The following is a 14,993-nucleotide window of genomic DNA, read 5'->3' on the forward strand; positions in this document are numbered from 1 at the left end:
GTATCCAGCACTCACTGCAGTCATGACTTCAAAGGTATTCTGTGCCCCAGCTAAGGTCAATGTTGTTTTACTCTGACTCATTTTAAACAGTTGCCTGTTTGCTGTAACGCAGAGCCCTGTCTGGAAACTATCAGAGGGGCAAGGTTGTATGTAGTCTTCCTACCCTCTTACTCCTATTGTAATTTCAGAGTTTCATCATATTAGCCTCCATGCGATCTGCTCTGGTTTCCAGTTGCAACGTTATATGCCTTCAGTTGGTAACCCTTCCACTCTGCCACTAGGGAATGCCCAATTGCAGGCCTCAAACAGCCACAATTATTCAGGCCATGCCCTTTCTTCTAATTGTGAAAGCCTGCAAACATGGTTTCAAGTCTCAGGGTTTTTACCAGCTGTCAGAATTTAGACAGTCAGTTCAGCTGGCTCAGTGATGGGAATCAATCAGTTTTGCTGGCAGTTGTTTAATTACCCTATATGTATGCAGTTCAAGCAGGGCTCTGGCCCTTGGCCTCTTGTAATGTATCTCTTATTTGCAGAGCAACGGAAAGCATTTCATTGCAAATGAGGCGTTTTCATTTTAGAAATGGACACCAACCTCTTTAGGATCATCCCCCATCAGCTTAAACTTTCTTGGAATCTTGCTTCTGGCAAACTTACAACCATTGTAGTACATGCTCCAGGAGCAACCAAAGGAAAATGAAGCACCACAAGTTTCAGGGTCCAGCCCTTGACATGCACAGGTCCGTCTAAAGAAGAAGAGAATATGGCTGTTAGCAGCAGGCAGGTCAGTTCTGCCAGTGCCGTGGGGGATCACCAGCCTTGGATCTTCTTCCACCCATAAATAATGAAGAAATGAAAGAGACACACGTGCTACAGCAGAGGAATTCATCACAAGGAATAATTTCATGGTTGCAAAGCAAAGACTGTGAGTTTTATATACTTATGTGAGAAACCTGGATTTGTGCAAAAGAGAGGATGTTTGTGTGGTGCCCAAATAGATACTGGTATCAACAGTACCTCAAAGGAGTATATGCTGATGGTACTGCAAGGCTGCAGAGCTCTCTGACGAGGGTTTGGCAAAAGACTCCTGAAACATGGCTGTATCTATGCAGCCAAAGTAAGTAAAATACAGTGGTAACTAGGTTATTTTAATCTGTGTGTTCTTCACTGTCAGAAAGACATGGAAAAAGTGCTATTACTTTGGGTTCAGGCTAGCTTCTGTAGGCATATCATATGATTTAATGCATCTAGTTTTCAAGGCAGAACTATCTGCTTTCTTGGGCACAGCTGAGATCTTCCTTTAAATCATTTTTCTTCCTTTAAACACACTAAGAAGCTTCACAGCTCTGAGATGTTTGTTTTTCTTCCCCTGATTTTTCAAAACATTTACTTTGCTTTTCTCTGAAGGCTTGTGGGTTTTCAGACTGCCTGAAATAGCTTGGCAGGTACGTGCATTTACGGTAAAGGAGCGAGCAGGGGTGCCAGCTCTGAGGCTGGAGGTGGGTTTGCAGGTCAGTGAGCACACCCTTTGTGTCACTTACTCTTCATTCAGGGCGCAGCGCCGATTCGTGAGCGTGCCGTACTTCCTCAGAGTGTCGGTGAGTTCGGAATAGAGCTTGTCAGCCAGGCTGGTTGGGATTCCCTCCCAAACCAGGATGAGGATCACGATCACCGCCGTCTCACACGTGTGGCCCGCCCGCTCACGCACCAGGCAGAGCAGCTTTTCCTCCTGACTGCTTCTGCGGACTACCTGCATACACAGCAACACACGCCCCAGAGCCCCAACACAAACAAAGCGTTTATTAGTGTGAGGAGTGAGAGAATAGGGAACCACAGCATTCGTGTGCGTGCAAGATTACTTCTACCTCTCTCTTCCTTGTTGTTTCTGGTAACGCGCCATTTTTCCCCCCTGGTAGTATAAGCCGGGGCCACCCTTTCTGGTTAATGAATCTGACTCTGAGAGGGCAGCATGCAAAGCCACAGTGGTGGAAAACAGCTTTTCTGATTTAGCAGAAACATCCTCCTGGATCGGCATGGTGGTACAGGTGATCCAGTTTGATTAGAGGGCAAAAGAAAGCCAGGAGTGAGATGCCTACATGTGCAAAGCTGCACTTAGGGCAGGAGGAAGAGACCGAACAGCCTGACGTAGGAGCTGTCTCTCTTCTCCTTCCTTACTTGAACAGTTAAACTTGTAATCCGCACCCAGTTGTGTGGCCTCGCCTGCCCCTACTACGTGGAAGCATTACATCAATGAGAGGAAAGCAGCAGACATTGCTCAAAGAAAAGTGTTCCTGCTTCTCAGTGCTTGTGTGCCACTGTGGATGTTTCTATAAAGGTGCAGGCTGGCACGCATAGACTATAATCACAGATCAGTTTTTCCTCATCCTGTCTTTCCCTAGCCTACCCAAACCACTCAGTAATTTGTGCCAAAGCAAGACAGTGTTTGCTAAGAGGGTGTACTAATGCCTCTTGAACTGGGAGCACATTTTAAAAATATCACAGCAGCGTACTTCCCAGATTTATTTGTAAGCTAAAATTAAATAGCAGTGAGAACATCTGATGTTGTGAATCTCAAATCCAAATGTAACTGCCTTCCTTCTCAGGTTTTCACACCCTTGGGCCGCATTTTATTTCTGCTGTTCTCCAGGCAACTTGAGCAAATGCAGTGTGAGAGACAGCGGTGGGAGCAGGCTGTGGGCCTCCTGCAGTGAGCTGTTTTAGGTTTCCCAGTGTCAGCTAACAGAAGGCCATCACTGCTGTTTGCTTACGTGAACCACCGTGCCAAACTGGATGAGCGTTAACATCTGTGGACATCACTTACCCATTTAGCAATTGGACATCCTTGAGAACTTTTGCCTTCTTTCCCAGTGTAGACAACCCGCTCAATCCTTATAGCTTTACCCTTCTGTCCAAATCTTAAACAGACAAAAATATGTATAGTAAGCAGATTAAACTCTTTCTATGTGGGCACATTTGCCAGTTTTATCTTAAAAAATAAATACTGTGAGTTATGGGGAAGGGTGTGCAGTGCAGTTTATCTTGCTGGTTTTATTGCGGTAGTGGATCGATATGTTGAAAGAGGCAAATGGCTTTCATACATCACAGCTGACTAAAAATCATCCATATCACATTAATATTACCAAACAAAAGTTTTAACTGTTTCCTTAAAAAAATTGTTACAGATAATGACATTCTGAAAAGTGGACTTGAAGTCTCTTCATTTTGGGAAGGAATTCTACCTTTTTCTTCAATTTCTACGTTAAATTTAAAGTGACAACTCTGAAATTTATATAATTGTCATGGAACAGCTGGCATTCAGTAGTCACTCTATTAAATTTTCTGTGCTTGTTTCTGGCATAGATACAGTATGAATCAGTTAAGCTATGATTAATTGGCTTCATATCTATTTCTTTTACTTTATCATCTGGTCGTAAGTTGTTACTTATTTACTTCTGCCTGACTTCTGTACTGAATTAGGATCATGAGGTACCCCCAGATGATGCCATTTGTGGGTTTCTTTTTGCAAACAAAGCAGGCAAGCTCGATTCTAGCATTCAGTCAAGGTGCTGATGCTGTCAGGGCCTATCCCCAAAGGCAAGTCATGCTTTGCTCAGACAAATGACACCTTTTATATCCTGTGATGGGCCAAGTGGAAATATACAGCAAATGCTAAGCGAAGCAAGACTCATGTTAGCAAAGAGCATCAGACCTGTTGAGTGTTTCCGAGCTTATTCTCCCCCCAGGGCTGCTGCAGCTGGGGTGCCCCACCTGCAGAGCCAAGGGAGGAGCATGCCAGGCTGAGGTGAGCCTTATGAAAGGAACCTGTCTATCAGAGACCTCGGGAGCTGCAATCCATGTTGCAGATCCAGCTGTGATGCTGGCTTGGCTGCATTTTAGAGACTGGCAAATTTGACCTCCAGCTCCCTTTCTTCAATCCTGCTGCTCCCATTGGTGATCATTTTATTTTTTTTTTAACGTAACCACATGTGGGGACTAAATCATAATCTTCTCATTCTTTCCTGTTACCTGTGGAGCAATCAAGCTAGCTTCTTCTTACTGTGCAGCCATTTAATGCTGCCCTGAGAACTTTTGACCTTTCATCCCTCAGTTTTTTACCCTAAAATCTTGGTGACATATTTAAGATCAAATACTTGTATTTAAACTTCTGTCCTGTAAAGGAAATGAAAAATACTTATTTTTAGATGTGATCTCATTGTGAAATTTCAGTGTCACAGGAAATTATACAAATAAAATAAAGTTGCACTATGCATGTTCTGCAGGCAACTGTTAGATCACTTTTTCCTACTTGGTTTTGGAAGTTAGCATACACTCATTTCTTTAATTAGCCACAAAAAAATATACGTTTTAATCTTAACATTTTCTGTTGGTTTGCTAATCTGGACTGCAGGACAACTGTGTGGATGCTACTAGAGATCTGTCTTTACATTGCACACTGCAAACGAAATAGGCCTCATCTCAAATCTTTTCAGCTGTCACAGACAGATTTGTGCCTCATGGCTGCTTTCAGGCCAAAATCAGAACAGAATTCACTGACCATGAAGTAAGAAGTGGGAGAAGAAAGCATGTATCCACCATGGATTCTGCAATAAATTTGTTTTAATTAAAATAACCACTATAAGAATAAACACAAATCCTGGTTTGTTTGGCAGTGCTAATACCTTAAAAGTCGACTCAGATTTGCAGGAAGCCAGTTTAAAAGTGCTTAAGTTGTGCTTAATGTCACCAACTGCATACATGTGTTTGAGAGAATCTGTGTAGTGTTTTTTTCTTAGGGATACAAAATCAGAAGGAGCTCTGGAGTTCTTCTGTCATGGCATCACACAGTTGATGCCATATGAACAGCTGTAAACCAGCCACGGCTCATTGCTGTTATACTCTGCTGAGCCTGGCCAAGTATATATGCATGGTATCTGTAATCTCTCAGGATTTCCTTCTGCCAGCATGAAATGAAATTAATGGGGAGGGAGGTAAGACGAGGTCAGTATTAAGGATGAAACATCACATTCCAAAGTCAAGAAATGAAAAATGTTTCATCTCTAATAATTGATGTGATGACATGAGCGACTTTCCAATTTTATTTACTGTTTGTGAATATTAAAGAATTAATCAGTTAGAGCTTTGGAGATAACAAATTGTAAGAAGCTTCCCAGGAGGGTCAGTGCTCACTCCTCCTTTGCAGAAAGAAGCTGATTTATGTAGCTTACATGTGTTCCAACTGCTCACAAAGCTGAAAACAAGTGCTGGGCCGAGGACAGGAGTTACAGGGAAGGAGGTGCTAAGAGAAAGGACTTTAGGGCTAATCACTTAAAGATAATCCTTGGGATTTAATGTGCCCTAGTGGTCCATGCTCTGTGAGTACAAGCTAGCAGACCCCGCTGAGAGGCTGTTCTCCTTAGCTCAAGACACAGCACCACAAAGACATCTATTTGCTTTCGATGTTCAGAGTTTTAAGGTATTAACAGATCAAATTGCCATCTGTCTCAGACTTTACTGGGGAGGTTTTTTGTTTGCTTGTTTGTTCACGAGGGAACTGAATTCCCAGATACCTCTAAAAATCTGGCCATTAGCATCTATGCTTCCCAAAATCTACAGGTAATGCAGAATTCATGGTGCCAAGGTCACTTTTGTGTGTGACAGTTTTAAATTTAAATACTTTAGAAATGCTGGTGGATTTTGTACTTGTGCTATATATCTATTAAGGGATGCAACATGATACGGGGATTATCCACAATCGAGATAAGGCTGTTTTTATGCAGTACTCCAAGGGTGCGAGATGTTTTGCCACAAAACTACTTATTGATTCTTGGGCTGAAATTCTATCAATAACTTTGTTTCACCTCTCTGGAAGTGACAGAGTTAGATTTAGCCCATTAGGGTTGTGCCCTATACTTAACAGCTGGGACAGAAAGAAAGACAACCGTGCAGTTTGGTATCCTGCTCTCCGTCTCGCTTCCACCTTGGCATTCTCGCACGCAGAGGGAACACCAGGTCTGTGCCTGTTCCTGCAGCCACTGCCAACTGCCTGGCTTGGCAGGCTGGTGCATACTTGTTCCTGCTTGGGTTTGCTGGCGCCTGTCTCCAAGTGCGCAGCCCATGCCAGCCAGCAGACTATTAGCCCTGTCAAATATTGTGACTCTCTGGTGAATAGCACAGTGCGTCATGTTGGCAACACTGGAGTCGCTAAGCCTACAAGTAATTACTTGATTTGCAATTGTTTATTTCTTTATGTGCAAAAGCTGGAAAAATTCTGACATCCACCAAAGGATAAACGTTAATCTGCCCTGTGCCTTTGCACTAATTACCTTTCTTCCATGATTTCTCTAATAGCTGCCACATTAGGACCGGCTCCTAGGTGGGTATAGAAAGGACCTTCATCTTTTTCAATAATTTGCTCTGTTTAAAACAAAATAAAGGTTATTACTTTGAAGCCTCATTCTTTAATGTAAAAAAGTAACATTGCAAGGTTTGCATTTAACTGGTTAGAAAACTGCTGTACGGGTCTCGGGTCCATTTGCAAACACTTATGTCTTAAAGTATGCATGTGCAATTCATACAAAGTACACACAGCTAACTCTGCAAATAGCTGTGATATAGGCTGTGTGCTTTTTGCTAGCACAAGCAGTTGTTTCACATCTCAGCATGTTTTGAATCTCATGCTGAGATTCAAAAGGCCATTTTCCTGTTATCGCTGATCAACTGTTTCTCCTTCTCCCATTTCCTCCTCTCCCAATATCTAGAAAGGAGGATAAATAGGATAACAATGGTAAATATTGACGCTAGTGAGCTGTACAATACTTGTTTTTCAGCAGACGTGTTATGCAGCAACTTGCAGCTCCAGAAAGTGCCATTAAGGCTATACAGAATTTCTGCCACCTACAGAAATGAAGAAAGTGTGTTTGCTGAAAGAAATCCTGCACAAGGCTTAGTCAGACTACTTGCATACTACAAACGGTGCCTCAGGTTTCTGTGGATGGGTAGGACAATGCCAGTACTGGCAATATCAGCTGTGTGTTGGTTTTGACACTGGGAGGCATGGTGCAGTAGCCAGATGGAAGTATCCGGGCACTGCCTGGGTTCAGGGGCAGCCAGTGGGGTGTGCAGATGTGGCTGAGGGGCGACTTTCTGTGCTGTTTTCTCCGAAGGCTGAGTGAGGTGATGCTGCTGACAGACTCTGGGAGCACAACGAAGGCATCCTGTAAGCCTGGACATGTCAGTGGGGAAATGGTGTAGCTTGTACCTCCTCAATGAAGAAATACTGGTAGGAAAGAGCAATAAGCTCTACCAGTTGTTCTGTGGCACTAGATTCCTCAAAGAGGGCAGGATCTGGCTTTTGTGCTCCTTTATTTCCTAAGGGGTAAGCTAAGAATTAAAACATGAGTGGAAAATAAGCTCTTTTTGCTTAGTTAGCAGTTAGCAGGCTGAAAAAAAGACAAAACCCGGAAGAATGAAATAATTGCCAGAAAAACAGTTTTGCCAACTACATTGGAGAAATGGTCTTCAAAACAAAACAGCTTCAGAGTTTTCAAAAAAACCTACATGCTGTAGGTTGTTTCTTATAAAACAAAAAGAAACAGCAATAATTGGCTTCCAGATTTCTCCCTGGGTCTCTGAAAAGGCATTACCTCCTTTTTGCTTCTATGTATCATCTCAAGCATTTGAAAAAGCAGTTTTTAAATCTGGCAGTTTTGCAGGAGCCAAAACTCAGACTCTTTTAGTTGATATGCAATTTCAAGCTGTTAGGACCGGTATGTGAAACTACAGCAAAGCTTTTACTTTTTTCTTGGCTGCTGCTGAAACACTTCTATCTTTTGCTTCAGTCTGAGTAATTCCTCCAGCTGTAGGGCCTGGAAGTGCCTGTCACACCTGGCCATGTGCAGTGTAAGTGCATGGAAGCTCAGGCTATGGGTCTATGCCTCACACTCTGCTTCTCTTCCCTCAGCTCTACTCTTCCAGCTTGCAGGGACTGGGTATGCTGGGAAGAAATACTGAGGGTCTCCTTGCTGCTCTTTCATTGCTGCCTGTATAGCTTCTTTAAGCTGCTGTTCTCTTTAGCTTTGCACTAGACAAAGTGAGCGAGGGGGATGGTAAACTCATGCAACAAGTGAGGAATAGTCTGTCTTCCCTTCTTTGCTTAGGTTATACTGAGGCAAACTTCAACAGTCTCGCTGTTAGAGCAAAACATGGAGTAAGTATCATAAGGTTTGGACCCGAGACATGTTTTGTAAATGCCATATCTAGCCTTGACAAATAATTAGATTGTAATGTTATGACCCGCTTTTTATCAGCATGTTGTCATTACGTCTGCTGCTCAAGGAGAATGAAAGTTGAGGGAACACATGACTGTCCACACACATGCTGACTGAAAAAGCAGTATAGAAAAATTGCTGTAAATCCTCGTTCATTGCTGTTCTAAAAAAAAAAAAAAAAGACACCAAATAGCCCACCTCCAAGAGAAACATCCAACTAACCCTGCAGTCTGAACCCAAGGCTAGTTTTCTTGTGAACAACTATGTCTTTAGTACATTTCTCAGCACTTACCAACACAGCTGCAAGATGGGAAATCATACTGGGTTTTGGCAGGTGTGTCCAATAAATTTTTTACAGGAGTATCCAATAACTTGGAAGGTGAGTCTAAAAAATTATTGAGAACAGTTCCAGCTGTTCTTTTGGTCGGGGTTTTCTCAGCAGACACATTTGCTTGCTGTTCTAAGATCGGGGTGTGAGTATCAAATTCTGCAGCACTGGTGTTTCTAGATAGGATGGTAATGGGGCCTGCTGTCTCAACCTTCACGTGTTTAGGCGATTTGACAGTAAAAGTCTTGTGATCAAACAGTGATTTGACCTGTATCTGTTTTAGCTGCTGTTCCATTGTCTCGATGATGCTCTTTTGTTGTGTGTTCTCACAGCCGAAGTGCTGATTCTCTTGTTTAATTGTTTTTTTCCACATTTTGTTTTCCAGCTGCCCAGTTGATAGGCGCATGCAAATGTTAGACTTTGTGCCAGCCTCAATTTTTATAGGCTTGCGAGCTGCACTGGCGCCAGACTCGGTTTTGGGTTGCTGGTATGCTTGTTGCTCCTGTTTCTGTAAGAGATGCCACCTTAGAGCGGCGTGCTTGTGAAAATCCTTCGGGGTTTGGCTTTGCAAATGACAGCCTCTCTGATCTTGTGAGTGTGCAGGAGTTTGCTGGCTGTGCGGTAAGTACCGCTGGGGCATCGGTGCAGCCTGTTGGCTCGGGGGATCTTGACTGAGGCTACCACCGTAGCCTTGTGGCAGCTGTATAACTGAAGCTTGTTGCATCTGTTGCTCTTGCTCTTGAAAACAGTGATTCACATCTTGCTTGGGGGGCAAGTTATTTGAGAAATACTGCATGTGTTGCAAGTCACGCGCTTTGTTTGCTCCAAAGTGTTCAAGATTTGCGGCATTTTCCTTCTTCTCTGGCATCAAGTGCACGTTGTTTGGGCAGGGATGCTGCAGACCAGCACTTGTTTTCTGGCTGTAAAGGGGAGTTTTGTTGTTCATGCTCTGTACCTGCTCTAGCCCTAGCTGAAGGCTGTGCAGTGGGAATGCAGTTGGTTTCATGTACTTATTCCCAGTTTGAAAGCACTCATCTGCTTTAGGCTGACTAAAGGATGTCCTGTCTGGCTGCTGCTCTGCACTGTTTTGGGAGTGCGGAATAGTTTGGGGCGGTTCTTTACTTTTCATTTGCAGAGCCTGTTGCTGGTTTGGAGTTAGCTGTGGACTGCACGGCACCTGTGTCTGCTGTGTCTGCTTTTGGAGCATCTGTTGTAAAATGTGTGAATGCAAGAACTGTTCGCTTTCCCCTGGCTGGGGATTCAAGTGCTGCTGTTTCAGCGGGGCCCCTAAAGACTGTTCAATCTGTTGTTCAGGGTGTTGCTGGAAATGGAGCTGCTGTGGAGGGTGCTGCTGCACTCGGGGCTTGAGCAAGGAATCCATCTTTGTGAGCTGTGGCTGCGGTGAGTGCTTTTGGAACAGCAGCTGCGGGTCAGCTGTGGGATGCGGCTGCAGCTGGGAGCTCTTGCTTTTGTACTGCAGGGGCATTTGTTCTTGTTGCATTATTTTCTGGCTCTGGGGCTGTCCCGACGGCCCCTTTAATGCATCAGGACTTCCAGCATACTGTTTCATATAAGCTGCTTTGGATGTATTTGCCCGGTACTGAAGAATTGATCTCAGTAATGCTTCGTTGGGCTTGTGGGGAAGCTCTCCATGCCGGAACGGCGTGGAAACCAATTCTATCCAGGCTGGCTTTGAGTAACGCTGAGGCTGTTGCACAGACTCTTTCACTTGGTCCTTTTCTTTGTCAGGAGGAATCTCAGGTTCTCTCTGTCCTGGGAAACGCTGACACAGTTGAGGCAACTCACCATCGCTTCCGCATGCGTGCAGGTTTTGGAGGGGAGGCTCTGATGGCGGCGGCGGCATTTCTTCTGGGTGCTGCTGAATGGAGGCGGCTGCAGCAGCTCGGGGGTCGCTCTGGCTGACTTCGTGCTGTGACGTTTGCACCTGCTGCGGAAGCCTTTGCTGGGGGTGAAGTTGCTGTTGGCTGAGGACGGGACTTTCTGGCATTGGTCCCTGCTGTTGCCCTTCGTTCTTGATCTCTCCAGGAAGAGTTTCATCACATCTGTTGTCATAGGAATGGCGTCCTTCTCGCACCATGACGGACAGTGCACTGTTCATTTCTGGAGCAGGAGGAGTTGAGGAATCTTTGTGAAACATTGAGTTCTGTGTAAAGAAAGCACCATTTTTTTCTGCTTGCTCAGAAAACCTTTCCGGTGCAGCGTTCTGAGCTTGCAGGTTACTGCTGGAACTTAGAGAGAGGTCTTGATTGCGAACCTGCCCTATGCTTCCATGAACAGCACTGTTTCCTACAGGTAACCGGTGTGTATCGTAGCCTGGAGTCTGCTGCTGTAGCTGTAGTTCTGGTTTCTGAAGTGAACAGCTACCTGGCAATACAGGTGGCTTACTGGAGTCGTCAGCACCGTAGACCTCAGTAACCACTACAGCTGGCACTTGAGGCAGCTCAAAGTTTGAGGTCTGTGGGGAAGTGATCTGCCCTGAGGTATGGGATGAATGCGTTGTCTCGTGGGACAACTCATTAGTAGCCTGACTGGTAATGGCATTGATATGAGATGTGTTCTTCTGCATTGCTATGGAAACATGTTCTGGATAATATTGAGACAGTGTTTTCTCCAGGAGTTCACCATGCATGCTGTCCATGGAAGAGGCAGAAACTGTAGCACCATTAGGCATTGGCACCGCCTTGTTCTTGAGTAGTAAGACAATGTCCCTGTTGTGGCAATTAATGTTTTCCCGCTCCTGCTCATCCTGAATCAGGAGTTCATGAGGGTCTTCTGAACCACCACTGTTGTATCTTGTAGATGGCATCAACTCCGAAGCTTCGTTTTCTTGTCCCATCTCAGATTTCTTCTCACTGTAGCAATTGGAGATGCTTGGTTTTTCATAGTTATCCTCTGGCTCAGCTTTTTCTCCATTTACCTCTTTGTCTTGTTTCACTTTCTTGCTCTGTTGAAGTCCAAACAGAGAGGGCTCGCTAAAAGTGCGTTTTATCCCACCGTTTTGCATATATTTGGAGCATGCTTTCTTCTCTTGTAGAAGGTCAGGGCTAATGCGGTGGTTTGGGCTTCCCTTTGTGTGGGGCTCTCCGTAGTTGCTCTTATTGAACAGCCGCTTGTGGTCGCCGTTGACTTCGACCTCAGGCCTCTCTGTTGCTGGACTTCCGTTCTGTAGCTTCACTGCTGAAGGCTCTGCCTGGCAAATGTGAGAAGATTGTGATATTAAAAATGGACTCAGTCTATTGCCGTCAACATGGTTGGTTCTGTCCTGTTCCATCTGGCCTGCTCCGGGGCCATCCACAAGGCTGCCCTCTGAACGTATCTGCAAGAGAGAAGAAATGGGGAAAGCCCAGGTCAGCTGCAGGTTCGCTCAGGATAGCAGATTGCCAGCAACTCCTACAGCATTCCCACACCTTCATCCCAACTGGTTTCCACACACAGCAGCAGCTCGCAGGCACACCTCGGGGAGGTTCGCTACCGGTCAGATTTTGCAGCCTTGTGCCTCCCCTTTCCCCTTGTGGGTTTATTCTTCAGGATGAAAAGAGAGAAAATACAGCGCGGTTCCTTACCGCCATTGAGCACACAAACAAATATTTCACCAAAACATCTCTCATAATGGTGAAAAAAAGTACTATCTGCTTTTGAATTATTTGCATCAGCTCCTCTGTTGTCACCCATTCTCCTTGGTAAGGCAGAAAAGTCACGCGGAAACTCTGGTTCCCAGACTTGGTGCTAATCCTGTTATTTGATTATGCGTGCCAAACCCCTTCTGTGTGACTTGAGGGATTATTGCCACCAAGCTTGCCAATTAGAGGGGAAAACCTCCCTTTTTCAGTCTTCAGCTGTCTGACAAGGCCTTGTAAAACTGGCATCCCAAAAGCATACACAAGTGGCAAAATCCACACGCGAGACAAAACCTCGCCAGGTTGGTATCTGTAGGAGTTCTTACACTTCAACATCTGGATAATGTTGACAGAAACAAATCAAGAGATTTCTGAAAAGTTTGAAGGAAATTGTATTTTTTTTTTTTGAGGTATCCTTTTAAATTTAGGCTATAGACATCAGGCATGGCTTAAACTCTGCATTTGAGTTTTGAACTGAGCCCCACAGCTGTGGAACTCGGATTTTTCCTTTGTTTGGACAAAAAGTCCCATTTTCTTCTTTAAACTATGCGTTTTATTTATAAAATCGGGTTTTTCTTTGAATAACAGTACTGACAATGTACAGTGAATAAATTCCATACAATGACAATCTAATCCTGTTCACATGGATCTTCCCAAGATGCACAGTCCCACTGATAAAGCCATTGTTTGACTCTGCATGTAATTTATTCTTTGTTGGCTTTATGGTTCTCAAACAGTCAGAATGACAGAAGACAGACTGGCTGAGGGTCTTCCAGATGTGAGATGCAGAGAAAATCCGAATTGTGCATGCCTTTGCCCTGAAGGTTTTATACTTAGTTTGCATTGAGGGGAATGGAAGGCTTCCCCATTACCAGGTCATGCCTGGCTGGACTGCAGAGTCAGCACAAGCATGGCACATGGCTGTTTTGCCACTACCCAAGAACAAAAACTTCTGTCATCACATTGCTCTGCTCATGTGTTTATCCTACACTAATGTTAAAAAAAAAAAAAAAAAAACAATTAAAGAAGATCTAATTTATATGGTTCTCAGTGCAGTATTCCTTTGCTCAAAATGCTTTTTAAAGTAGTAGTATTTCACAAGATTGGTTATTTCCAGCAGAAACATCCTTGCTTGTGGCTCCAATCCTGGTATCAGGACAATTTAAACAAATTTTGACTGGCAAGCACGCATACGACAACCTGGATCCACTTCATCCTTATCCCAAACTAGGTCTTACACTTACTTTTCACCTCCCAAAGTTCATTTCTTCTGTATTGAATTTATCTTTTGTGTGACAGAAGTAGAGAGGTCCTCTCTGCAAATAACAGTACTTAAAAAAAGAGGTTTTGAAGTGGAAGATACGAATAAGGAGGTGGAAGAGGAAGATGGAATATTTGACCATCTTCTCTATTTTCTTGACAAGGTAAGGCAGGTTTCTTCCCTTCTACATATATTCCAGTATATCTCTCCAGCTAGCTTTAAAGTACCCTGAGACGTGAGCCTTCGCCTCTTTCCCGGGGAAAGCAGCACAAAAAGGATCCCTTTGATGTGTCATTCCATGCGAGGCAGCAGAATTACGCTCCCACAGTATCTCAAAAATAAAACGTCAGCCTCATTTGAAAACCATTCTTTGCCTTCACACCTTTCGTACATAAGAACTGCAGCCGACCCGCAGCTCAGACACGAGCGTGTAGTCTGCTCTACTGCGCAAGTATGAAATGAAATAAAAGGAACCATGGTAATTAACACCATGCTGTCAAACTGTTTCTAACATATTTGTTTCTTTTTTAGAAAAGAAACAAAATTTGTTTCTTTTTTTAGTCTAGCTTGTTGTGTTCTGGTGGATTGTATGGTTTACAGCTTAATTCCCTCTAAATGTTCCCGGACAATCTTTCTTCTCAGCACCTTATGCACAGGTAAGCCCACCTTTTGCTTCCAAGCAGGGGCTGCCTGACTGCTCTGATGCCCTCAAGGAGTGCATCTGTGCTTCAAAAGGGAGTCTGAGATGCGTGCCGTCCCGAAAACCCACAACATTATTTTCCCTAGGTGGAAAATATCCTAGGCAAGGATAATCATTCCCAGTGTTGGCAAAAGCCTCACAGTGTGAGCCAACCCATTCCCGTGAGTTCTGCTCATCTCCAACGTAGAAGGGAGTGTCTTAGCATTACAAACAACAACATAAGTACTTGGTTCTTCAAAATAGGAAGTTAATTCACTGATTAAAAAATGCCACATTTATGTTCTTCAAAGTGCAGCTAGGGTTGTTACGCTTTGTCCTCTGTCTGCATTATTCACAATCCTCTCAAGCTGCATCTTAGTGCAATTCTTGCTCAAGCAGTTACAGATCACAGCAATTATTTGTAATTTAAAACTGGCACGTGGCAGCTTGGCCTTTCTTACTGGTTTTACCTAAGGCGCTGTGAAGATGTCTTGGTGCTGCTGCTCAGCAGGCCTGGGGTCCTTCCAAGTCTCTGCACTCATACGAGCTCTTTGCACCTCACGATTGGTGTGGGGTGACAGATCTGCCCCTCCAAGGAAACCTGCTTTTCCCTAAGCACAGCAGTTAGGCACTTCTCTCTTCCCATAACTGTACTTTATTCAGACCATTTAGCAGCAATACGTATTCTTCCTCAGCTATAATTCATTAGAAATTCAAGTCACATCAGCAGCATCTGTGAAACAATTACTGCATCTAGGACTGACTCTGCAGTCTAATCCATCATAATTATGACTGGCCTCTTTGAAGATTCCACGATGCGTGA

At 44.1% G+C, this 14,993-nt stretch overlaps 1 protein-coding gene and 1 long non-coding RNA gene across 2 annotated transcripts in view; one reads left to right on the forward strand and one right to left on the reverse strand.

Moving 5' to 3' along the window:
- Nucleotides 1-6,129, forward strand: part of LOC149918108 (uncharacterized) — a 37,378-nt gene extending 31,249 nt beyond the window's left edge. Inside the window, exon 3 of the long non-coding RNA XR_016465888.1 lies at nt 2,601-6,129. This is a non-coding gene — a long non-coding RNA (uncharacterized LOC149918108). The remainder of the gene's footprint in view (nt 1-2,600) is intronic.
- Nucleotides 1-14,993, reverse strand: part of TET2 (tet methylcytosine dioxygenase 2) — a 70,284-nt gene that overhangs the window by 12,672 nt on the left and 42,619 nt on the right. The window contains exons 2-6 of the mRNA XM_031607624.2: nt 8,557-11,929; nt 6,321-6,411; nt 2,819-2,912; nt 1,539-1,747; nt 593-743 (exon numbers count right to left, since the gene is read on the reverse strand). Of these exons, the coding sequence (XP_031463484.2) occupies nt 593-743; nt 1,539-1,747; nt 2,819-2,912; nt 6,321-6,411; nt 8,557-11,929 (3,918 nt within the window). The remainder of the gene's footprint in view (nt 1-592; nt 744-1,538; nt 1,748-2,818; nt 2,913-6,320; nt 6,412-8,556; nt 11,930-14,993) is intronic.

Source organism: Phasianus colchicus, chromosome 4 (genome assembly GCF_987193195.1).
Source record: "Phasianus colchicus chromosome 4, bPhaCol1.hap1.1, whole genome shotgun sequence".
Taxonomy (NCBI): domain Eukaryota; kingdom Metazoa; phylum Chordata; class Aves; order Galliformes; family Phasianidae; genus Phasianus; species Phasianus colchicus.